The following is a 25942-nucleotide window of genomic DNA, read 5'->3' on the forward strand; positions in this document are numbered from 1 at the left end:
TCTGGGTATTGTCGGCCAGAAGGTGTTAAAGAAGGATCGAACATTTTTTATGTATGCAACAACGGCAGCAAGGATTCTTATCGCAAAAAACTGGAAAACTCAAGATCTACCCACACTGGAAGAGTGGCAGATGCAGCTGATGGACTATATGCAACTGGCCGAGATGACCGGCAGAATCCGTGATCTGGGAGAAGAGAAGATGGAGGAAGACTGGGAGAAATTTAAGATGTATCTACAAAAACATTGTAATTTGGTTGAATGTTAAGAAGGATGCTAGATTATAAAAAATTGGCCACCACTAAACTAGATTTAAATTTGATGATAAGTGAGACTAAAGAAAATATAAAAAAATTTTGGAAGAAGTGCTAGATTATATTTGAATGAGTTGACATGAGATTGTAAACAAGTTGATAATTTGTTTGGAAAAAAATTTTAACGATGTAAATGGGAGCGGGAGACGTGAGGAAGTCCAAAGAAGTGTTGAAATTGTTGTAAAAGAAGTAAGATTGTTTATTATGTGTGCATTTATATTTAAAAACCTTAATAAATATTTATAAAAAAAAAAGATAATGTCCAATTGTTCCTTTTTTAGTATATGAAAAAGTTTCCTCCTTTTTTCCGGAATGTTACAGCCATTTATATTCCAGCTCAAAAGTTGCAGAGACATCCTGAATAAATCTGGTTATTTTTCTGGGGGTGGTACCTTATTCGCTGGATCTTCAGGATCCAAGGGTGCAGGTGCCTCTGGTGCTCCAGGCCCGGAAGGTAATCCAAGTCCTTTATGAAGGTCTTCTCCGTGCTGGTTCAGAAACTTATCTCTGTCTTCCAGTGTTCTAATTTTATTCTTCCTCCCTCTAAAAGTAAAAGATAGTCCTTGCGGAAAGTCCCACCTAAAAATGATGGAGTTGCTCCTCAGCAGTCTTGCTAGTTCCAAATATTCAGATCTCAGATCCAAAAGCTGTTTAGGAATATCCTTGTAAATTTCAATCCTTTTGTCCAAAATGTCCAGTGACTTCCCGTAGTGTAGGCCCAAAATCTTGTCCCTCTCCTCCTTTGATCTCAGTGTTATCAAGCAGTCTCTGGGTTTGTCTTTTTTTGTCAATCTTCCGAGTCTGAAAGCTGATGTAATCTTGAAGTCTTTCTCCTCTAGATTCCAGTGCTTGGAAAATATTTTGGTCAGAAACTCAGCCAAGTTATCTTCTTCCACTTCCGGTACCAGCCTTATCCTTAAATTAGTCTCCCTATTTTTCAATTCAATCATCGAAAGGTAGGTCTGATGTTCACCTACTTGTTTGTTGAGTGGTCTCACCTCTTTTTCTAGCTTTCCAAGTCTTTGGCTAGTGTCTTCAGCCAATTTCCTGTTCTCCCCTGTAGCCTCCTTCAATTCTGCAATTGTTTGGGCGTTCTGTGCCACTTGTCCAGTTAATCTATTTAAACTTTCTGTGTTTTGATCTATTTTAAATGTTTGTTCATCGGCCTTTTTATCCAAAGATTCCACTTTCTTGTCCAAAGATTCCAATTTTTCATAGATTTTTTCTAAGATAGAAGCAGCTGTTCCTGAGGCCATATCTTCCAGTTGTAATTCCTCTGTTTCTCCTTCCCCTGCACGTGGCAGTGAAGCGGTTTCTTCCTCAGAAAGCAAAATAGGCACAGACGATCTGCGTTGCTGTAAAGTTGAGGCTAAGGTTGTTTGTCTAGTTCTTGGTCTTTGTTCTTTTTCTTTAGACTCCTTTTTCTTTGTGCCACTCATTCCAAATTTATCTAAAAGTCAAGGTCAGGCTGAGTTGTTCCCATGAGAAAGAGACGGCCCAGATGGTAACAGTCAGCCAGGAGGCCGGGAAATGGAAAGTAAAACAATGTCACTGCTGTAAAGTCCAAAAGCCTCTAGGGGGAGCTTAAAATGTCTTTCAGGAAGGAATCAGTTAGTGCAAATCACAGAGAAAATAAAGTTAATGTCCAAAAACCTTCAAATGTTAGATTTTCAGCAGAGTTGATGTTACAAAAACACAATGTCTCAAACAGTGCTTGCTGGTACTTCTAATGGTGTTTCAAAGTAACAAAGTCCAAACCCCTCAGATTTTTTCCCAATTTATGTTTCAAAGTATTTAAGTCTGCAGACTGACTGCTACTGTTGCCAGGCAGTTCCAGCACCTGGATTTCTTCTTTAAATGTAAGTTCAACAGAGGAAGATTCCACCATCCAAATCAAAACATAAATCCACTGCTTACAGTCTTTTCTGCATTAAAAAAGATTCAATGAATGCTCAGATCCAATTTGTTAAAAGTTCATTCACTGCCTCCACTCCTCCTGCTCTTTGCTTTGAAGTTTAGTGACAGCGGAAGACGGACTTCCTTTTTTTTCGTCCTCCGCTTTCAGCCAAATTCTGCAGCTTTTGATCTTTAAATTGTTTAAAAGTCCTTATTACTCACGGGTTGCTGCTTTCCAAAGTGCCAAATCCAGGAAGAAAGGTCAGCGCTCACCGGCAACAGCTACGCGGCTTCACTCCGCCGATTGCGGAACGACCCTCAGCGCCGCAGCCTCCTCCGCAATCCGGAGCCCCTTACGGGGTTCCTTCAACGTTTTGGGGGCCGCTCCTGGCGCCCGCCGGGTCCCAGTACCGCAGGCTTCTGCCGCCTGCGGTTTTCCGTTGTGGGTCTCCGCTTCGCCGTAGCGGACGACCCGTTTTCGAGCGGAGCTCCCTTCCCGGTTAGGAAAGGGCAGCCATTACCCTTCGCGCCGCCTCCGGAAGTCTGTTCTGGAGGTCAGTTCTTAACCTGAAACTGTTCTTAACCTGAAGCACTACTTTAGCTAATGGGGCCTCCTGCTGCCGCCGTGCCGCCGGAGCCCGATTTCTGTTCTTATCCTGAAGCAAAGTTCTTAACCTGAAGCTTTATTTCTGGGTTAGCACTATTTCTGGGTTAGTGTGTAACCTGAAGCGTATGTAACCGAGGTACCACTGTAATTATTTGTATAAAAAGGTTAAGAGATGTTTGGAAGTTAGCGATGAGGATGTCTGCTGAATTTCTGCAGGTACAATACTTTACAACACGTGGCAGATGATATTAAACACCCAGCTCCTGACAGATACGGGACAAAAATACTCCTTTGTTCTTTGAAAACGGAAAACTGGCACATACCCCAATCTCCTATAGAGGTCAGGATGAAAGAAGTAGAAAGCAGGGTAATTTCATTGCAGACTCAGTTCTGAGTGTGGTTTCAGACCAGGCTAAATTACATCCCAGGAAAACATGCCCAGCAGTGCTACTCCTGCCAGAAGGATGTTATTTCTGCTCTGCCTCCCTTGCTGCTGCTGTTGTCATTTCCTGGAATCTCCCCAATAAGCATGCCTACAAATCACAACATAGCTTGGACATTGGCATTTACCTGCACCAAATGGCAGGTATTCTTCTCTAGCCACATATTGTCCATTCTTGTCCAAAAAATGATTTGGGTTGAACTCTGTTGGCTTCTCCCATCGTGTTGGATCAAGAAGAACAGAACGCAGATCAGGAATAATAGTAGTCCCCTGCAAAGAAGAAACAGTTGAAAGGGAATGCACTCAGAACACTGGATTGTCCTTCACTACCCTAGGGATAATATTTGTGAAATTTAAACTGAATTTAAACTGGGTGGGGTTTTTGTGGGGAGAGTGGCATTTACCAGTGGCCAGATTCATCTCCAACTTTTTTTCCATTTAAAAGCTGCGTGTATGGGCAGGGGAAAGGACTGTCTCGTTCTCTCCATCCGTCATTTAAAAGGGAAGACCCAAAACCAGAGGAAGACTGCTGGTCACCATATTTTCCCCTCCTTGATACATGAATAAGAGAATTCTAGAGCTGGAAGGACTCCAAAGGACATCAAGTCCAATCACCTGCGATACAGGAATCTCAACTAAAGCTTAAATTACAGAAGACCATCCAACCTCTGCTTTGAAATCTCCAATGAAGGAAAGTCCACAACAGCTCTGTCAGAACTTGAAGCCATTGGTTTAGGTCCTGCCCTCTAGAGCAGGAGAAAACATGCTTTTTGTATTTTCCATGTGATAGTCCTTCAGATAGTTGAAGATGACTATCATATCTCCTCTCAGTCTCCCTTTCCCCCAGGCTTTAGCATAACTAGCTTCCTCAATCATTCCTCATAAAGCTTAATTTCCATACGCTTTATACTCTTGCTCACCCTCCTCTGCACACGTTCCAGCTTGTCAATATCCTTCTTAAACTGTGCTACCCAGAGCTGGACACAGGACTCCACGTGTGGTCTGACCAAAGTAGAATAGAGCAGTACTATTATTTCTGGACACTATACTTCTGTTGATGCAGCCTTGTATAGCATTAGTTTTTTGTTTTGTTTTTATGCTGCATCACACTGTTGACACTATACTCCTGACAAAAAAAAATAGCACTAGCCAATGGTGAAACAAGTCTGCAGATGGAACTCCTGCTCTTGTGTGGTTTTCTTGCTCTTCGGGTTTTAGACAACACAAGCTCCTGAATGGCTGCCTGCAACACTCAGTACGCTGCAGCCCAGTGATTCTGTTTGTTCTTGGGATACAGGAGTGCAGTTGTATCATGCTTCTATACCTTGGGAATGAGGAAACCGCAAATCTTCACATCCTCTGTACATTGCCTGGCAACCCCAAAAAGTAAGGCATATTTAAAGCGTTGCGTTTCATGAATCACAGCATTGATGTAGGGCAATTTCTTCTTATCTTGATAGCTGATTGAGTGAGCAGAACCTATGACATCTTCTATCTCCTTGTAGGCTTTATCTGAAGAGAATGATGGAAACATAAGATTTATTTTGAATATTGCATCCCCCCCCCGCAAGATGGACATTTATTTCCCATGAACTTATTCCATACGATTCTGTGAATAAGTCCCTGTTTCTTACATTTATAGCCCACCTGTTCCTCCAAGGAGCTCATGTCAATGTACATGGTTCTTCCCCACTCTAGATCCCAGGGGTGAAAAAGGGGAAAGTGAACCTCCGCTCAGCTGTTTCCCGTTACTAGAGCTGGCTGTAGGGCTATGATCCAAGGCTGTCTGTTTTACACTTAAAAACAAACAAACATATCCTCCACCCCACAATATATCCTACTTTCTTTCATTAATCCTCTTTTCCTTACTTGATCTTGGCAAGCATCAATCAGAGAAAGGGCTCAGGCACTTATTTCACAGCAGAGGCAATGTTTAGGGAAGCTTTTAATGTTTGATGTATCACAGTATTTTAATATTCTTTTGGAAGCCGCCCAGAGTGGCTAGGGAAACCCAGGCAGATGGGCGGGGTATAAATAATAAATTATTATTATTATTATTATTATTATTATTATTATTATTATTATTATTATTATTATTATTATTGCATCTGCTACAGACCTCTTGGCCAGTCCTCTGCATGGGATCCAACTGTTAGAGGTTGAGGTCCCTTTGCTCTCCCCCCTAAAATTTTTGAGGGGCCCGGACCTCCCAAAGTTGATGGATGTTACCATTCAAATGTGGACTGGGGCTTACTTGCCCCCTAACAATTTATTTGATTTGGCACCCCGCCTCTTTATATCAAATAAATGAGCTTCTCTCAAAGAGAAAATCACCCGCTAAGCTGTGCAGAGGAAAAGGTGGCTTCATTGGCTATGTGTTAAACTGCCATTTATATTTCAAAAGATTCCAAAGTCCTTTTATTATGGCCAAAGAAAATGCAAAGAGGGAGGGAGGGAGCCCAGCAGAACTCTTCCAAGCTGAATGTTGAGCAAAGGGGAAGAGAGAGAATAAGAAAACAGGTGGCTTGTTACTGAAGTCATAATCTGTGCATTAGTTAACATTTCATATTTGTTGCAGAGTTTTGGAGGGGTATGGCTTACAGGTTGTCATGAAGGAACCTGGACTTCAGGATTCATCACTATACCCCTGGCAAAAACAATGACCTCTTTATGCATCTTTCTCTCCCTTCCTTTGGCCATGCCGTTTCCCAATCTTCAAATTGTCTTCCCTCTATTTGCACAGCCATTCCTCTCCTTCAGAAAAACGTTCATTGACTCACTTAGCTTCATCCACTACCCACAACCGCCTCCTGTTCCAACTTTCTTACACATTCAGACCCTCCATCTCTTCCTGTCCCAGTAATAATAGATTGGAAGCTTCCTATGGGGAATCAGGGCACTTTACATTTCTGCTTCTGTTGACCTTGATTTTAGGTTCCAGAAACCATGTAGGAAAATGTTGGTGGGGAAAAGGGTTCTTTCTAGATGAGTAAGTCAAAAGCATTTAACTTACTTTGATAACCCTTTGTCTTCCAAAACTTCCATCATAAACTCACTAACTTTTAACTATTTCCGTTCCTTTAAGTTCCTTGTTTTAGACCACATCAGATATCAACGAAACCTTTAAAGAATTACAGTCCACTGTCAAGAGGTCAAGAGAAGCCCAGGCTCCCATAGCTCCCTCTCTCACCTTGGATATCTGGGTGACTTGCCAGGAGGAGAAGCGCCCATTTCAGAGAAACGGTGGTTGTGTCTGACCCTGCTACAAAGAGGTCAAAGATACACTGAGCCATGTTTTCTTCATCATAGTTAGACTCTGGGTCATTCCTGCTCTGATGTTGAAAATAGGGAAGGTGACATGTCATTTCCATGCATTACAACCTGTCCTTCAGCACTTATTTTATCTACTTTCACCCACTTATTACCATACCACCAGGAAATGCTTAATAAGGGGTCAAGGGTCCCATCACACCACCTGAAGTGAAAGGGGAAGGTGCCACCACCACTGCCCTGATGCTGCTGCTTCCTCCCTTACTTCTTGCATTGCACAGCAGTGCCTGCAAAGTGACAGCAGCAACAGTGGTATCCAGTAAGGTCCTGTGAGATTTTGATGAAATCTCACCGAAGCTGCCACCACTGCCAGCACTGCTTCTTCACCAGTGGTGGACTCCGGCAATTTGGCTCCAGGGACCACACATTGGCTCCATAAGACACACTTTTTTCCTCTTAAAGAGTAAGGGGGAATGTCTGTGCGTCTTATGGAGCAAATGTGTGGTCCCTGGAGCCAAATTGTCAGAGTGTGGCACGCTCCTGGGCTGCTCTTTTGGGGTGGGTGGGTGGGGGAACAGCGCTGCTCTGCCGGCAGCCTCCACTTCCCCCTGCAGCCCCGGGAAGCTTTGGGAGGCTTTGCATTGCTTTCGCTGAAGCCAGAACAGCAAGAGGGATAGCCGCGCAAAGGCTCTTCAACAACATCTGATTCGGAATATATATTTTTTCTTGTTTTCCTCCTCTAAATACTAGGTGCAGCTTATGGTCGGGTGCGTCTTATAGAGCGAAAAATGCAGTAGGTGGTGTGTCAACAGGGGTGTCTCCTGTTGACACTCCACTGCCCAAGGCTGTTAGCAATTTCACCCCTCCCAACCTTCTTTTTAAACCTCATTCGAACAGTTTGTTATAATACTGTTGTTGTTGTTGTTGTTTTAAAATAAACATTTTAAAAGCCTTAGCCCCACCCACTAAATTGCTTCATGGATGGATCCGGAACAGGTGGCCCCCAGGGTGGCCTACAGAAAATTGGCCTGAATTGAGAGCCACAGATTGAGGCCACAAGGCACACAGGGGGGATTGTATACATTCCTGCAAAGGATAGCATGAGTTAGAACTATGCACCAACATATCCTCCACTGAAGAAAAGTGAAATAAAAAATGAAACCATAGAATCAGTAGAGCTTTCCTGTTGTCTCTGCCCATGTTTGAATGTGAGATGAACACCAATCCAGAATAATTTATGCACAGAAGCAATGCTCCAAAGGGAAGACCCCTTACTTGACACACACAAATTTCTACTCATTCACACCCACATTTGGGGTTATGGAAATACCTGGCATTTCCTACCCATTTCAATAGATATTTATGGATGGAAGTCAACCTACTTTAGCAACTAAAATGACTATGAGGGAAATTTGGCAAAACTCAATGTGCTTTTCAGCTGAGATTCAGAATAAAAATATTGGTGTCTTAGCAAGACATTAGTATTCACATGTAGGACGGAATATAATGACTCTTTGGATGAGCAGGATTCAGTTTCAAAGCAGGTACTTACTTTTTCCATCTCAAGTAGATAGAAATCAATGAAATCCTGTGGCTCATGCAGAGCCAGATTCTCCTTATGCTTCTCTATCTCCTCCTTTGCAAATGACACTACCATCTCCATGCAGGACAAGGCCTTCTTGTGGGGCCCTGGGAGATGTTTCATGAACCATGGGAATATTTCATACAACTAAAGGAAAGATAGCAAAAATGCTGCCATTACAATGAGGAAGCTTGGTCACATGTTTCATGTTTTGGATTAGCACTTTAATAATCTGCACAATCCTTCAGGGCTAGCATATTACTTTGAGTCTAACTGAGAAGAAGGAAGGTGTTTGCAGCTTTTGTGTGGACAGGCGGAGTCCCCAGATCCCGCGCGGTCCCCCCGTCATGTGGAATAACGACGCAAGACAACGTGCTATGGGATTAAATTGGCCACAACTTTATTAAATTTCAAATGTGGGTAGACCTTGGCTCAGGCATTGGGCGTTCTCCCTCCCCAGTCCCCAGCCGGGGACCTAGGGAGCATCAGGGTTATCCAGTGTGGGGGGGGATGGGCCGGCTCTGGAGAACATATGTTCAAGCAGAGATAGCCACCCCCGTTACGCCGCCGCCGCAGGGGAGAGCAATGACAACCTTTCGGCGTACGGTCAAAGCCTCCCTTCAAAAAACCCCTTTAACAGGGAACCCTGGTATCGCCGCCACAAAGAGGAAGATGGACCAAAGGATTCCGCCCAAGGCCTGATACCGCCAAAGTTGTGACGTTTTGCTACGGGAAAGGGGAAACCTGCCAATGCAGGGAAATTCCTTTCCGGCCCTTTAACAGCGACCTTAACGTAGCAGCACCCGCATACCTGTGAAGAAAAATTAACCTGCAAAACCTGTGAAGAAAAGTTAACCTGCAAAATAAGACATTAACTGAGGGTGGGTAGGGTGGGAGAAGCTCTGGAGCCAAGTGAGGATTCCCAGGTAAGATCCTCCCTCTAGCGCTCCCGCTGCTTGCGGAGAGGTCTGCGAAGCCTGGGCGTGCTGAGCTCAGTGCGCGCAGGCTTCGGCATGCTGGCAACTCTCCGCAAGCAGCGGGAGCCCAGCGCTGGCCTCCCGCTGCTTGCGGAGAGGTGTGCGAAGCCTGGAGAGCGTGAGGGGTCGGTGCGCACCGACCCCTCTCACTCTCCAGGCTTCATTGAAAGCCTGCATTCGCACCATAGGACGCACACGCATTTCCCCTTCATTTTTGGAGGGGGAAAATTGCGTCCTATGGTGCGAAAAATACGGTAAGTTGACATTTAAACATGAATTTGTCTAATATGCAAATTCAAGCACAGCCATCCTTTGAAATGTGCACTTCTGCAATTTTTATTATTACTTATTTTATTTATTAAATTCCCCAGTTGCCCTGTCAAATAATGCCCACCTTTCCTCTACAAAAAATCTTTTAAAAAGAAAACTTTTCCTTTTTTTCTATTTTCTGCATTAAAGATCCATTGCATACCTTTTCTGAATACCATATATGTGTATATATATATAAAATCTACGAAAGCAAATATATATATATATATATACACATACATATAATGTCGTTTGTGACAAGGGAAACAAAGTTCACAACAACAAAAAAACAAAAAAACCCAAAACTCATATATTCTGACAATAAATCTTAGTGTACAGCTAACTTCCTGTCATCTCCATACTTCACTTAGTATTTACTAACTTATTGCATAAACATATCCATTCTTTTTAAAATAAAGTATTATTTCTCCTATATCCTTATTTCTTGCTTAATATAGTGACAGAGGATATTCAAAGGCTACGACTGAGTTCAAACTGCAACAACTGTTCTTAAGATATGTTTTAAAAACTTCCCATTTTGCAATACAATGGTACCTCTGGATACGAACGTAATTCGTTCCAGAGGTCTGTTCTTAAGCTGAAACCATTCTTATCCTGAGGCGCACTTTTGCTAATGGCACATCCCACTGTGCGTACGCCTCTGACGCGTGACTTCCACTCGCATCCTGGGGCAAAGTTCACAACCAGGAGCAACTACTTCCGGGTTAGCGGAGCTCGTAACCCAAAGCGTGCGTAACCAGGAGCATTCATAACCAGATTTACCACTGTAAATACTTGTTTTGAATTATCTTTCATTTTTTGGTTAATTTGGCTAGCATATTCAACTAATTTTTGTAACCATTCTGACCTGAAAGGGATTTTATCACTCTTCCAGTTAGTCGCCATTAGGATTCTCGTGGTGACAGTGGCATATAAAAAAACTTCTCTTACATTCCTATGAATGTCTAGTCCTTTTTTTATGAATGAGACGTTAAACATTTTTTAAAGTTCTATATAGATGTTGACCCAGAAGAACTTCAGATCGTATAAATCTTTCACCTTTTTACCGTTTCTGAATACATGAAGGAACTAGAAATTGAAAGTTGGGCTAATATAGGGTTGTCTGCCGTTTCCCAGGTAATTAGAAATGGAAATACTATGGGCAGGTGTGCCTAAGAATGCATATATTGTTGAAAACAATATACAAATGTGCAATTTACTGCTTTGCAAAAATGTGAATGTTAGGCAAACGTGTGCATTAAGAGAAATTAGCACTAAAATGCTGGTGAAATTTCATGAGACCTTTTTTTAAGATCAGGAATTGATGTAGAAATGTGGAGAACTGTATTTAACACAGGAAAATGAGAAACAGGAAAAATGAGAAACTGAAATTGACAGGTCTGCCCATCCCCCAGATCAAAAGGGTTTAGTTGGGTCATACAGAAGGGAGCTGCTTTTTTTTTAAGCAGTGAGAGCAACCATTAAAAACATTCTAGGAAAGGTGGTGTCTGCAGGGGGGTCACAGTAGGCACCACCATGACTGCCACTGCTAAATTCAATCTCCCCTCCTCCCAATTCAAATCAGCAAATTGATTTGCTCCCCGCCCCCCTTGGGAAAATCAGTGCACCTCTGTTGAATATGGGGTTGGACTCTTCAACAGTTATTGTAGCACGCTTGAAACATGGGCATTTATGGCTCTCTTGAAATGTTTCCAAAATTTAGAGATGCTCACATGCTCCAACTGTAATCTTTGCAGTGTAGAGCTTACAGATCCAGCCAGGCTTGCTGTCTTTCAGAATAACCCATTCTGTGCCTCATTAGTCCCTGCTTTTCCAAGTTATTTCACCCACAGTCTCTCAGGGTTCTGTGGCCATTGAACTTTGGGAGAATTATATATTATTTTATATTTTATATTTTATATTTTATATTTTATATTTTATATTTTATATTTTATATTTTATATTTTATATTTTATATTTTATATTTTATATTTTATATTTTATATTTTATATTTTATATTTTATATTTTATATTTTATATTTTATATTTTATATTTTATATTTTATATTTTATATTTTATATTAGGTCCCAGTGCCTCAGGAATATTTTAGGCAAATCTCCAGGCCCAGATGGATTAACCTCCAAATACTATAAAGTTATGAAAGACTATTTAATTCAACCATTGATGGAGGTTTGTAATGAAATTATGGAGGGGAAAAGAGCGCCGGAGTCGTGGAAAGAAGCATACATCACGCTTATACCGAAGAATGAGTCTGAAAAGACACAACTTAAGAACTACTGCCCCATATCCCTACTTAATGTGGATTACAAAATGTTTGCTGATATTTTGGCTAAAAGATTGAAAAAAGTTTTATCGGGAATGATACATAAAGACCAAGCTGGCTTTCTTCCAGGTAGACATTTGTCAAATAATATGAGGAACTTAATTGACATTTTGGAAAAACTACAAGTTAATATTAACACAAAAGCTGTTTTGATATTCATTGATGCAGAGAAAGCCTTTGATAATATTTCTTGGAGTTTTATGAGGAAAAATCTGCAAGGGATGGGGGTTGGAGAAAGGTTTGGAAATGGTATAGGTGCGATTTATTCAGAACAAAAGGCAAAATTAATAGTGAATAATGCTGTTACAGAAGAAGTTAAGATAGAGAAAGGGACACGACAAGGCTGCCCAATTTCCCCCCGCTTTTTATTTCAGTCCTGGAGGTCTTGCTGAACATGATTAGAAGGGACCAACAGATTCAGGGTATACAGGTCGGAGTTAAACACTACAAACTTAAAGCTTTTGCAGATGACCTAGTATTGACATTGCAGGAGCCAATCCCAAGTACTAAAAGAGCTTTGGAAATAATCCAAGAATTTGGTCAGGTGGCAGGTTTTAAATTGAATAAATCCAAAACTATGGTTTTAGAGAAAAATTTAACACTGATTGAGAAGGAAAGGTTTCAGGAAGAAACAGGCTTAACATTGGTGAAAAAAGTAAAATACCTAGGGGTGAATATGACTTCTAAGAATGTTAATCTATTTAAGGATAATTACGAGAAGTGTTGGGCAGAGGTGAAAAAAGATCTTGAGATTTGGACAAATTTGAAGCTTTCCTTACTGGGCAGAATTGCGGTTATTAAAATGAATGTATTGCCAAGAATGTTGTTTTTGTTTCAGACGCTACAAATTATTGACAAAATGGACTGTTTCGAGAAGTGGCAAAAAGAAATTTCTAGATTTGTCTTGCAGGGCAAAAAGCCCAGAATAAAATACAAAATTCTTACTGATGTAAAGAATAGAGGGGGGTTTGCCCTGCCGGACCTTAAGATATACTATGAGGCAGCAGCTTTCTGCTGGCTGAAGGATTGGCTACTTCTTGAAAACACGGACATTCTAGACTTGGAAGGATATGACAATGTTTTTGGGTGGCATGCATACCTGTGGTACAGTAAGGCTAAAGTATATAAAGCATTTAAAAACCATATTGTCAGGAAAGCATTGTTTAATGTCTGGATGAAGTATAAAGATTTTTTGGAAAACAAAACCCCAAGGTGGCTTTCTCCTATGGAAGCAAAGGCCTTGAAAAAACTTAATATGGAATCGAACTGGCCTAAATATTGGGAAATTTTGGAGCAGGAGGGAGACAAATTGAAATTGCAGAGTTATGAGAAACTTAAAGATAAGGTGCAAGACTGGTTACATTACTTTCAAGTAAGAGAGGCCTATAATTTAGATAGGAAAAATGGTTTCCAGGTGGAAAAATCAAAGTTGGAAACAGAACTGCTAGAACCCAATGCTAAGATATTGTCGAGAATGTATAATCTGCTGTTGAAAGGGAACACTGAGGATGAAATGGTAAAATCTGCTATGATAAAATGGGCACAAGATGTTGGTCATAACATTATGTTCGCTGACTGGGAAAAGTTGTGGACCACCGGTATGAAATTTACGGCATGTAATGCCTTAAGAGAGAATATTATGAAAATGATATATAGGTGGTACATGACCCCAGTCAAGCTTGCAAAAATCTATCATTTGCCCGATAATAAATGTTGGAAATGTAAAGAAACTGAAGGAACATTCTTTCACCTTTGGTGGACGTGCCCAAGGATTAAGGCGTACTGGGAAATGATTTATAATGAACTGAAAAAGGTATTTAAGTATACCTTCTTGAAGAAACCAGAAGCCTTTCTCCTGGGTATGGTCGGCCAATTGGTGTCAAAGAAGGATAGAACTTTTTTTATGTATGCTACAGCAGCAGCTAGAATACTCATCGCAAAGCACTGGAAGACGCAAGATTTACCCACTCTGGAAGATTGGCAGATGCAAGTAATAGACTATATGGAATTGGCAGAAATGACCGGCAGAATCCGAGATCAAGGAGAAGAGCAGGTGGAAGAGGATTGGAAGAAGTTTAAAGCCTACCTACAAAAACAATGTAAAATATATGAATGTTGAGGACATTGAAAATGAAACGAAGGGGTTCCAGTGACCAAGATAAATAAGAGTACAAAGGGAGGGATAAAGGATGAAAGTGAATAACAAATGATCTTGCTGAATTAATTTTTAAGTGGAATACAAGAAAGGGAGGCGGGTGGAAGTAAGGGAAATAAGGTTTTGAAGGTCATAAATTTGAAAGAGAGTTTTTTTATGCTAAATTTGCTTTTTTATGTGTTTTTTCTTTTTGTTTTTTTGTGATATTTGTTGTTTTTTGTCAGTTTGTTAACCTTTTTCTTTTGTAAAATTTAATAAATATTATTAAAAAAAAGAAAAAGAAATATTTTGTCTTTCTTAAAACCTGAAGATCTTAAAATGGTCCATAATAGGGCTGCCAATATATTACCTCAGGCTCAGCAAACAAGTCCCATGAGTCTTGATATTCAGTGGGCAGAAAGAAAACAAATTTAATTTACTATGATGGCAACAAAACTATGTAATTCCCTTCTTGAGAAGATTATTATGCTAACACCATGGGCTGTAGACAACCTGTTTTGAAGGTCATTGTTCCATTTTTATCACATCTTTCCTCCAAAGAGTCCCCTGTGGTTGGACATAGTCTCCTTATTCTTTTTTTCAATCTTTATAATAATCTTGAGAAATGATTTATGCTATGAGATCGTAAATGGCCCTTATCTTAGATTTAAACCTAATCTATCTTCTCCAACACTCTATCCTCTATCATAATGGATTTCAGAATGCTGAATGGGGGCCCTAAGATCCTTGGGAGACCTCTCTGGCTCAGTAGGAATGAAAATGTCCACTCACAGAATGCTGGATGCTGCCTTGAAATTTTAGGACAAAATCCATGGCTTCTATCAGCTTCCCGAACATTTCATCTTCAAGAGCAAACCGGTGCCCAAAAGCCACAGCACATATCACGTTGGAGACTGAATTAGTGATGGGCAAGGAGGGGTCAAGTGGTTGTCCTGCAAAATAAAGTTATACTAATGTGAGTTCAGCTGCTCCTGCTCATACTGAGAGTGGGATTTTATGATGATCAAGAGAAACATGCTGTGGTCTCCAGCACAATGGGGCAGTGTGTCTCACAGAAGGTTGGTGGTTCAAGTCCACCCAGGGAAAGCTGTGGTCAGAATTCCTGTATTGCAGGGGATTGGACTAGATGACTCTCTGGGTCCCTTCCAAGTCTACCATTCTGTGATTCTAGAGCATATTACATTCCTTTCCAAAATGGACAGAGGTAGTACACATAGATTTCTGCAGACTGGAACATAAGAAAACCCATCACCATCACCTAGGATCATGTACCCTTTGAACTTGCAATGACCTCCACAAGTTGACGGGCCTCCTCTGCTATTTGGTTCTCCATGCCTTTCTTCCCCAGTCCCAGCTTCCGCATAGTAACTACACCAAGCCGTCTCTGTTGCTTCCAGACGTGACCATTTGATAATATAATACCTATGGGAAATCATTGAGAAATTATTATTTACAGAAATTAATGTAAATAATTAAGTTGTCAGCCTGGAAGAAACTATGTTCACTGAAGTTCATGTCCTTGAATTTAATAACTACTTGGTCTCTCTGAAGCAAAGAATTAGAAGATGATGCAGAATCCGTCTCAGAGTATTATATGGGTATCTCTACGATATTGGCATAACAGAATCTCACTTTCCATTGCCTTTCGTCATTCGGAAATTCATTATTCATTATTGTGTGATAACAGAACAGAAGTCAGATGGTCCCAGAAGTCCCTGCAGGAGGCCCTCACCCACAGAGTCTGGTTATTGACTAGGTATATAAGGAATGAGATGATCTTTTGAGTATCTTGATCCCAAGTTGTATATGCCTTTATACACCAAAACCAACATCATTAAATTATTCGTGAGCCACCCCAATATTTTTTGACGTAGGACGGTATATAAATTTAATAAATAAAATAAAATAAACCCAGTAGCTAATTGGCAGCCAGTGGAATTCTTTCAACTGTGGCGTAACATGTTGGCTGTTTGTGCCCCCATGAGCAGTTGACCCATTGCATTATTCATCAGCTGCAGCTTCTGGACTAATCGCAAGGGCAGTCCCAAAAAACAAACATTGCAGTAATCCAACCTGGAGGTTACTAGTGCATGAATGGCAGTAGTTAGGCTATCCATAAAACATTTGCTAGAGGATTGGGTTGCATCTAGGTAAGTTTTACTCAGAGAAGACTCATGGAAATTAATAGACCTTCATTAGCCATGCACATTAATTACAATGGGTGTACTGTAGGACTAGCATTGGCTCCAACAACCCATTTCCTGCACTTAATAGAGAAGCTTTGTTTATCCAGACTATCATTTAAACTTTTCTCTGGGGGAAATACCAGTAGATTGTCTCATTCTTCACTACTCACCCTTTCCTTTTGTGCTAAAGAAAGATGACACTGGTCGCTCGTCAGATTGTTCAGAGTGGTCAATGAGAGCTTCTTTCACTGCTTGGAATCCAGACAGGACTACAAGGGGTATATGTCCCATCCACATGGTGTAAATGTTTCCATATTGCTTTGCCATCTACCATTTGGGTCAAAAGAGAGGAGAGGAACGTTATGTTCAAAGTAAACAGGTGGCTATTTCAACTTAACACATGAGCTCCAGCCTTCCTGACCTCTACAGCTTCTCACAGCTTCTTTTGCCAGCATCTCCCTCCCTCCCTCCCTTCCCAACCCATTTGTTTTACTCTCTCTTGCACATTTTGTGCAGGGATGTGGAAACTGAAGCCCACCAGTGACTGTAGACCTGCAACTCCCTGCCCATTGGCCGTGATGGTTGGAGCAGATGGGCATTGTAGTCTGGAGGGCACCAGGTTGGCATAAGCTGGGCTAGAGCACTGGGTCAGGTTTCTGATCCACGGTGGGTCACAGCAGGGGCATCGCCACCAGACAAATATATGGTAAGGAATTAAAAAGAGGTCTCCCAAATATATCTCTGGGCTAGAGATTATTACCAATTTCAGATGTTTTAAAAGTTATGCTCTTATCTGATGGCTGAGTAGTCTTGTATTCTTTGAATTGTTTTCTCTGGAAAAAAATGGCTTATAAATGGATTAAATAAACAAATAAATAAAAGAAAATATGGACTGACAAGGAGTGAATTCTTGCGGAGAAGGCAATGGAAAACTACCTGTTTTGATTTTCTATTCCTTAGATTGCTGCAATGTGTTATACATAGGGCTGCATCTAACAATGGTACAGAAATTTCAGATAGTGCAGAATTCAGTGGGCAGGTTGCTCATCAGGAGAAGACTGTTTGAGCATATTACACTGATTCTGCTCTGACTGCATTGGCTGCCAATTAGTTTCTGGGCCCAATTAAAAGTATTGGTTTTGATCTACAAAGCCTTAGGATCTCAATACCTCAAGGACTGCCTCTCCCCATATGATCTGATCAGGACCCTGCAATCATCATCTGGGGCTCATCTTTGTGTGCTTCCTCTACAAGAGGTCCAGGGGATGGCAACACAAAAACTGGCATTTTCTGTAGTCTCTCCTTTTTGTGGAATGTTCTCCCAAGGGAGGTTCAGCTGATGCCTTCATTATACACTTTTAGGTGTTTAAGACGAAACTGTTGCTCTTCAACCAGACCTCTTGCTGATTAACATCTTATACCTTTTCAAAATTTGTTTGTGGGAAGGGTTACTGGTTTGTTAGTTTTTTGTTCTTGCTTTTATCGTGTATTTTATGTATGTTGTATTCTGTTTTAGTTGTTTAGTTGTTTAGTCATGTCCAACTCTTCGTGACCCCATGGACAAGAGCATGCCAGGCACTTCTGTCTTCCACTGCCTCCAGCAGTTTGGTTAAACTCATGCTGGTAGCTTCAAGAACACTGTCCAACCATCTCGTCCTCTCCCATCCCCTTCTCCTTGTGCCCTCAATATGGAGCAGGAACCGGCAAGACACTCCAGTATCCCTGCCAAGAAAACTCCATAGACAAAGACAACAGGCATGTTGTATTCTGACTTATAGAAAACACCTGAAGGCAGCCTTGTATTGGGAAGTTTTTAACATTTGACGTTTTATTATGTTTTTATATTCTGCTGGAAGCCACCCAGAGTGGCTGGGGATACCTAGGCAGATGGGTGGGGTATAAATAATAAAATTATTATTAATTATTATTATTATTGTTATTAGGTTGTGAACTGCCCTGATCTGTGGATTAAGGGTGATATTTATAAATTAAATGACTAATAATAGCTACATGTGAGCGACAAGCTCCTTCATTTTCTTGGTAAGAGATGATGAGCTCCTACTTCATTGCCAAGAGAATTTGTGCCCAGTAATCTGTTGGAAGGGAGGAGGTTCCCAGCATTCTAGGTCATAGGCAGAATACAATGGAAGAGAAGGAAGACAAATTCCAGAGCTTATTCTAATAAACTGTTTGATTAGCTCAGCTTTTGTTTTGCAAGATATGTTTCAGAGATAAGCCTCCTTAATCCAGCAGCTACAAGCAAGGTACATAGTAATAATATTAAAACTAATGTAAAAGGACAAGGTTCTTAATAATATTGAAAGGCACAAAACCATGTAAACAAGGTCAGTTATATTAGAATAATTAGGGCATGGGTAGCTAAGTGAAATCAGCAACATGCCAAAAAGTTGCTGCATTTTCTATATGGCAAGTGTTGAATTGTAAATGGTAGCAAGATCAGCCTGTGAACTTCCTGTCCCAGTGCCATTTCTTTCACAGTGGCAGTCAAGGGCAAAGTTTGTAATACGATGATCTCATAGAATCATAGAATCATAGAATCATAGAGTTGGAAGAGACCACAAGGGCCTTCGATTCCAACCCCCTGCCAAGCAGGAAACACCATCAGAGCACTCCTGACATATGGTTGTCAAGCCTCTGCTTAAAGACCTCCAAAGAAGGAGACTCCACCGCACTCCTTGGCGAGAACAAAATTTGGCACCCCCAAATAGACCTTCTCAGTTAAGGATCTTCTCAGTTTTGCACACACAACCTCGGTGCCCTGGGTGCTGGACCTCAGTGGAGGCTGAACGATGGGGGTGGAGGCGTTCATTCAGGTATACTGGGCCGAGGCCATTTAGGGCTTTAAAGGTCAGCAACAACACTTTGAATTGTGCTCAGAAATGTACTGGGAACCAATGTAGGTCTTTAAGGTCTGGTGCAATATGGTCTTAGCTGCCACTCCCAGTCACCAGTCTGGCTGCCGCATTCTGGATTGGTTATAGTTTCTGGGTCACCTTCAAAGGTAGCCCTACATAGAGTGCATTGCAGTAATCCAAGCAGGAGATAACTAGAGCATGCACCACTCTGGTGAGACAGTCTGCAGGCAGGTAGAGTCTCAGCCTGCGTACCAGATGGAGATAGGAGACAGCTGCCCTGGACACAGAATTGACCTGCACCTCCATGGAAAGCTGTTAGTTCAAAATGACTCCCAGGCTGCGCACCTGGTCTTTCAGGGGCACAGTTACCCCATTCAGGACCAGGGAGTCCCCCACACCTGCTCGCCCCCTGCCCTCCAAAAACAGTACTTCTGTCTTGTCAGGATTCAACCTCAATCTGTTAGCTGTCATCCAACCTCCAACCAATCTGAGTAGGCTGAAAGCAAAGAGTAAGGTTACCATAACTTCTGTCATAGAGCTTCAGTATGCTGATGACAACGTAGTGTGCGCACACACAGAGGATGACCTCCAAACCATCTTAAATATCTTCACAGAAGCTTACGAAAATCTTGGCCTATCGCTCAACATACAAAAACCAAAAACCAAAGTGCTGCACCAACAAGTACAAAACAACCCCTCTGCTATACCAACAAGTACAAAACAACGCCTCTGCAACACCACAAGTACAACTCAATGGTGCATGGTTGGAAAATGTTGATCACTTCTCCTACCTGGGCAATTATCTTTCCACAAGGGCTGACATTGATGCCAAAAACCACCATCGCCTGAGCTCTGTTAGTGCAGCTTTCTCCCGGCTGATGTGTAGAGTGTTTAAAGACCAGGACATTCGCAGGGAAATCAAAATGCTTGTTTACAAAGCTATTGTACTACCAACCTTACTGCATGCTTGTGAAACATGAACCACTTATAAATGCCATCTCCAATTTCTCGAAAGACTCCATCAACGGTGTCTCAAAACAATTTTACACATCACTTGGGAAGACAGGCAAACTAATGCCAGTGTACCGGAAAAAGCAAAGATCACCACTGTTGAAGCAATGATTCTTCAACATCAACTTCGTTGGATTGGTCATGTTGTGCAGATGCCTGATTATCATTTTCCAAAGCGACTACTCTATTCTGAACTAAAAAATGGAAAGTGTAATGCCAGTGGTCAACAGAAGAGCCTTAAAGACTCTCTCAAGGCAAATCTAAAAAACGTAGTATAAACACTGACAACTGGGAAACAGTGGCCTGCAAGCACTCCAATTGGAGAACAGCCTTTACCAAAGGTGTCATGGGCTTTGAAGACACTTGAACTCAAGACAAAAGGGAGAAACATGCTAAGAGGAAGGCACGCTTGGCAAACCCTCACCGTGATCAACTCCCGCCCAGGAACCTATGTCCCCATTGTGGAAGGATGTATGGATCCAGAATTGGCTTCCACAGTCACTTACAGACTCACTGTTAAGTCTATGTTCATGGAAGACAAACTTACTTGGCTACAGGTGATGGAAGAAGAAGGAGGAGGAGTTGCTCTTGGTGAGATTATTACCTGGAGATTAGTGTTTACTGCCGAGATCCATTAAGAATGATTTGCTGTTTTATAAAAAGTGTTTCTAGTTTGAGTGACCAATATGAAGATTTTCCAAGGCTTAAGAAATTGAATAGCATATGCAGGTTACTATCTGTTGAAAGGTTGCCATGAATGAATGCTGTGGACCTACGTTCCTTGTCATTTTTAAATGCCTTTTCTTACATGTATCTGTTTGGTGCTGTGTGGTTTAGATATGATGTGCATATGCATCAGAAGTGATAGCTCCAAAAGGCTTGAAAAATGGGGGCAAAGATTTTCATGTTAAATCTCTGGTTGGTTATAATCATAAGTGTTATGCGCTTCCTCAGTGTAACAGTATGCAACTTACATTTTTGATTTGTGATTTTTGAATGCACATTTTCATCTTTTATACGGTTTTGTAGTTTTCAGTATTATTAATAATGACCTTTTATATTATTACTATTATTTGTATTGCGGATAGCTTCTGACAAAGGAATGATTTGCTCTAGGAAATTGCTCTAGGAAACAAAAGAAGTTTATCTCTGAAATGCATCCAACTAAACATACAGTTGGGCTAAATAAACAGTTCAGCACAAAACCCAACAGAGCTTGTCTTGGCTGTGTTCAATTGTCCTTGGTGCTTTGCCCCTCTTCTTGCTTACAACACCCACTACATTAAGTGTGTACTCCCCCCCCCCAAGTTGATAAAGTACAATTTCCATCAGCCCCGGCAAGCACGGCTGGTGGCCATGGAAGATGGGAGTTGTGTTCTGCAGTGGCTGGAGGGCCAAAGGTTCTGCACAACTACCCTGGATTATTTACAAGCAGAGGGGATAGACATGCAGAATAACCATCAGAGGTGATTTTAGGGTAGCATGACCGGTTCGGCCACACTGGGTGCCAGTGCCTCAGGTGGCACCACAACAATGATGTACAATGGTACCTCGGGTTACATACGCTTCAGGTTACATACGCTTCAGGTTACAGACTCCGCTAACCCAGAAATAGTACCTCGGGTTAAGAACTTTGCTTCAGGATGAGAACAGAAATCGTGCTCCGGTGGCGCGGTGGCAGCAGGAAGCCCCATTAGCTAAAGTGGTGCTTCAGGTTAAGAACGGACCTCCGGAACGAATTAAGTACTTAACCCGAGGTACCACTGTATAATGGGGAGCAAGTGGTGAATGGGCAGCGCCAAATTTTAGTGCTGCACAGGGAGCCACTGAAATTCAAGAGCCCCAAATCCTCCTCTTCTTCCATCATCGTTCTATCAAACTTTTATCTGCATGGCAGCTTCTAGGTCTGCCTGTGTATGGCCTATATAACACAGCAGCAGTGGCAGGAATGAACTAATTCAGATTAACAGATTCACAAAATTAATTCCAAAATCTCTGAATTGTTTTTGTTTTGTTTTGCTTGTTTATTAAATTTGTTAGTTACTTTTACTTAGAATCATAGAATCATAGAACTGTAGAGTTGGAAGGGACCCTGAGGATCATCTAGTCCAACCCCCTGCAATGCAGGAATATGCAGCTGGTCCATACAGGGATCGAACCTGCAACCTTGTTGTTATCAGCACCATGGTCTAACCAACTGAGCTTGCCCTTATTACGCCTGAAAGTAGTTTGTAAAAATTCTGGGTGACTTGAAAAGGAATTAAGTTACTTTTGCAATGGAACCTTGGATGATTTTTAATTAAATTCAGTTTTAATTTTAATTCAATGATTTTTAAGTGTAGGAGTTTCATCGCATTTAATTGTGTATTAAATTGTGGCCCTTGCAGTTAGCATTTAAACCCATGGTACTGTTTAAGCTTAAATACCAGAATGGTTGGGGAAAATTGATAAAACAATTATTGACATTAGACTGAGTTATTACTAAGAAGTACCTTAATGAAAGTATCTTCACGAAGCTTCGCCCCGGATTTCCACAAACCTCCAATGAGAGGAAGCGGAAAAGGTCCTGGAGGATATTGCCTGCGTGACCAGAGTTGTTTCAGGAAGTGCAGAATCAGAAGAACCACCAGCACAGCAATCAAAAATGCCCTTATCTCCATCCTTCTCTTTCACCTTGTTTCTTTCTAGGACCCCTGGTTAGATTCAGCTCTCCTTCTTCAAGAGCTTTTTGATTCCTCAGAGACCTTCGCATTTCTCTCTCTCTTTATATACTCCATTACTAAATGCAATTAAGCAACAAAGGTTCTGACATCCCATCAAATAGCCCTGTAATGAGACCTCGAGGCACGCACCACAGCCGGACTCTATAATCATTCTTATGTGTGTCACTCAAATGTCGGGGGGGGGGGGTGTTTAATATGAATTGCAATTAGAATTCTAGGTAGTGTAAGAATGATTTGTGCCACAAACATTCGGGGAAATGCATACCAGACATTCATGAAATTAAAAAAGTATGTGAGAAAAGGCCTGCTGGATCAGACCAATCAGTCCTATTGAGTGCAAGTGCCCATGGGAAGCCCTCAGGCACGACATGAAGGCAATATCCCTCACCCACTATTGTTCTCCAGTATTTGCAGCATCTGATCCTGGAAATCTGGCATTGTCCAAGGGTGCAATGGGAAGCCTGAGCCCCCCCCCCCCGCCCACTTGCTGCCTCCTTGTTCACGAGGTGGTTCCCTATTTTTCTCCCTTGAAAAGTACATAGAGCTAAAGGAGGAAGCTGGGACATGTTTTCCCACATCTTCTTTCTGCTCCACATGTACTGGATCCAACTTTGGAAAAGCAAAGTGTGTATGGGCACATTCTCCTTCTCTCCTTCTCCTTTGGTGGTGGTGGGGGGCTCATCTGGGAGCCAAGTGCATGGTGCTCATAGGCAGGGGTAGCCAACCTAAGGCCCAGGGGCTAGATGCATCCCAATTGCCTTCTCAATCTGGCCCACGGACGGTTCAGGAATCAGCATGTTTTTACATAAGTAGAATATGTCCTTTTATTTAAAATGCATCTCTGGGTTATTTGTGGGGCCTGCCTGGTGTTTTTACATGAGTAGAATGTGTGCTATTATTTCATAGAATCATAGAATCATAGAGTTGGAAGAGACCACAAGGGCCATCGAGTCCAACCCCCTGCCAAGCAGGAAACACCATCAGAGCACTCCTGACATATGGTTGTCAAGCCTCTGCTTAAAGACCTCCAAAGAAGGAGACTCCACCACACTCCTTGGCAGCAAATTCCACTGTCGAACAGCTCTTACTGTCAGGAAGTTCTTCCTAATGTTTAGGTGGAATCTTTTTTCTTGTAGTTTGGAACCATTGCTCTGTGTCCGCTTCTCTGGAGCAGCAGAAAACAACCTTTCTCCCTCCTCTATGTGACATCCTTTTATATATTTGAACATGGCTATCATATCACCCCTTAACCTCTTCTCCAGGCTAAACATGCCCAGCTCCCTTAGCCGTTCCTCATAAGACATCGTTTCCAGGCCTTTGACCATTTTGGTTGCCCTCCTCTGGACACGTTCCAGTTTGTCAGTGTCCTTCTTGAACTGTGGTGCCCAGAACTGGACACAGTACTCCAGGTGAGGTCTGACCAGAGCAGAATACAGTGGCACTATTACTTCCCTTGATCTAGATGCTATACTCCTATTGATGCAGCCCAGAATTGCATTGGCTTTTTTAGCTGCTGCGTCACACTGTTGGCTCATGTCAAGTTTGTGGTCAACCAAGACTCCTAGATCCTTTTCACATGTACTGCTCTCAAGCCAGGTGTCACCCATCTTGTATTTGTGCCTCTCATTTTTTTTTGCCCAAGTGCAATGCTTTACATTTCTCCCTATTAAAATTCATCTTGTTTGTTTTGGCCCAGTTCTCTAATCTGTCAAGGTCGTTTTGAAGTGTGATCCTGTCCTCTGGGGTGTTAGCCACCCCTCCCAGTTTGGTGTCATCTGCAAATTTGATCAGGATGCCCTTGAGTCCATCATCCAAGTCGTTGATAAAGATGTTGAATAAGACCGGGCCCAAGACAGAACCCTGTGGCACCCCACTAGTCACTCTTCTCCAGGATGAAGAGGAACCATTGATGAGCACCCTTTGGGTTCGGTCAGTCAGCCAGTTACAAATCCACTGAGTGGTAGCATAGTCAAGACCGCATTTTACCAGCTTCTTTACAAGAATATCATGGGGCACCTTGTCAAATGCCTTGCTGAAATCAAGGTAGGCTACATCCACTGCGTTCCCTTCATCTACCAGGCTTGTAATTCTCTCAAAAAATGAGATCAGGTTAGTCTGACATGACTTATTTTTCAGAAATCCATGCTGACTATTGGTGATCACAGCATTCCTTTCTAGGTGCTCACAGACTGTTTGCTTAATGATCTGCTCCAGAATCTTCCCTGGTATTGATGTCAGACTGACTGGGCGGTAATTATTTGGGTCCTCTCTTTTCCCCTTTTGGAAAATAGGGACAACATTTGTCCTCCTCCAGTCTGCCGGGACTTCGCCTGTTCTCCAGGAATTCTCAAAGATGACTGCCAGTGGTTCTGAGATCACATCTGCCAGTTCTTTTAATACTCTTGGATGCAGTTCATCTGGCCCTGGAGACTTGAATACATCTAAACTAGCCAAGTATTCTTGTACTATCTCCTTAGTTATTCTGGGCTGTGTTTCCTCTGCTGAATCATTTGCTCCAAATTCTTCAGGTCGGGCATTGTTTTCTTTATCGGAGAAGACTGAGGCAAAGAAGGCATTGAGGAGTTCAGCCCTTTCTGTGTCCCCTGTTTGCATTTCACCATCTTCTCCTCTGAGTGACCCCACTGTTTCTTTGTTCTTCCTTTTGCTACGAACATACCCATAAAAGCCTTTTTTGTTGCTTTTAACCTCTCTAGCAAGCCTGAGTTCATTCTGTGCTTTAGCTTTTCTGACTTTGTGTCTACACGTGCTGGCTATTTGTTTGAATTCCTCTTTGGTGGTTTCCCCCCTTTTCCATTTTTTGTACACATCCTTTTTTAATCTTAACTCAGTTAAAAGTTCTTTAGATAGCCACCCTGGCTTCTTTAGGCACCTTCCATGTTTCCGTCTCATTGGTATTGCCTGAAGTTGTGCTTTTACTATCTCCCTCTTAACAAACTCCCAGCCATCATGAACTCCCTTTCCTTTTAATATTACTGTCCATGGGGTCTCACCCAGCACTTCCCTAAGTTTTATGAAGTCGGCTCTCTTAAAGTCAAGAAATTGAGTCCTAGTATGCTTGGCTGCTCCTTTCTGCTGTATAGTAAACTTCAGAAGAGCATGATCACTCGCGCCTAATGATCCTTCCACTTCTACCCCACTAACCAGGTCATCAACATTGGTTAGGACCAGATCTAAAATGGCTGTTCCTCTTGTTGCTTCTCCCAATTTCTGGACAACAAAGTTGTCTGCAA

At 41.9% G+C, this 25942-nt stretch overlaps 2 protein-coding genes across 2 annotated transcripts in view; both read right to left on the reverse strand.

The window, feature by feature from the left end:
• LOC309342221 (cytochrome P450 2J2-like) overlaps positions 1–22700 on the reverse strand; it is a 29658-nt gene extending 6958 nt beyond the window's left edge. Inside the window, exons 1-8 of the mRNA XM_081862621.1 lie at positions 22461–22700; positions 16252–16408; positions 15168–15317; positions 14667–14827; positions 8079–8255; positions 6447–6588; positions 4581–4768; positions 3385–3526 (exon numbers count right to left, since the gene is read on the reverse strand). Of these exons, the coding sequence (XP_081718747.1) occupies positions 3385–3526; positions 4581–4768; positions 6447–6588; positions 8079–8255; positions 14667–14827; positions 15168–15317; positions 16252–16408; positions 22461–22628 (1285 nt within the window). The 5' untranslated portion in view covers positions 22629–22700. The remainder of the gene's footprint in view (positions 1–3384; positions 3527–4580; positions 4769–6446; positions 6589–8078; positions 8256–14666; positions 14828–15167; positions 15318–16251; positions 16409–22460) is intronic.
• Positions 1–25942, reverse strand: part of LOC309342310 (cytochrome P450 2D4-like) — a 187347-nt gene that overhangs the window by 28515 nt on the left and 132890 nt on the right. The gene's annotated exons all lie outside the window — the stretch shown is intronic.

Source organism: Podarcis erhardii, assembly GCF_964252035.2.
Source record: "Podarcis erhardii genome assembly, chromosome: 5".
Lineage (NCBI taxonomy): Eukaryota > Metazoa > Chordata > Lepidosauria > Squamata > Lacertidae > Podarcis > Podarcis erhardii.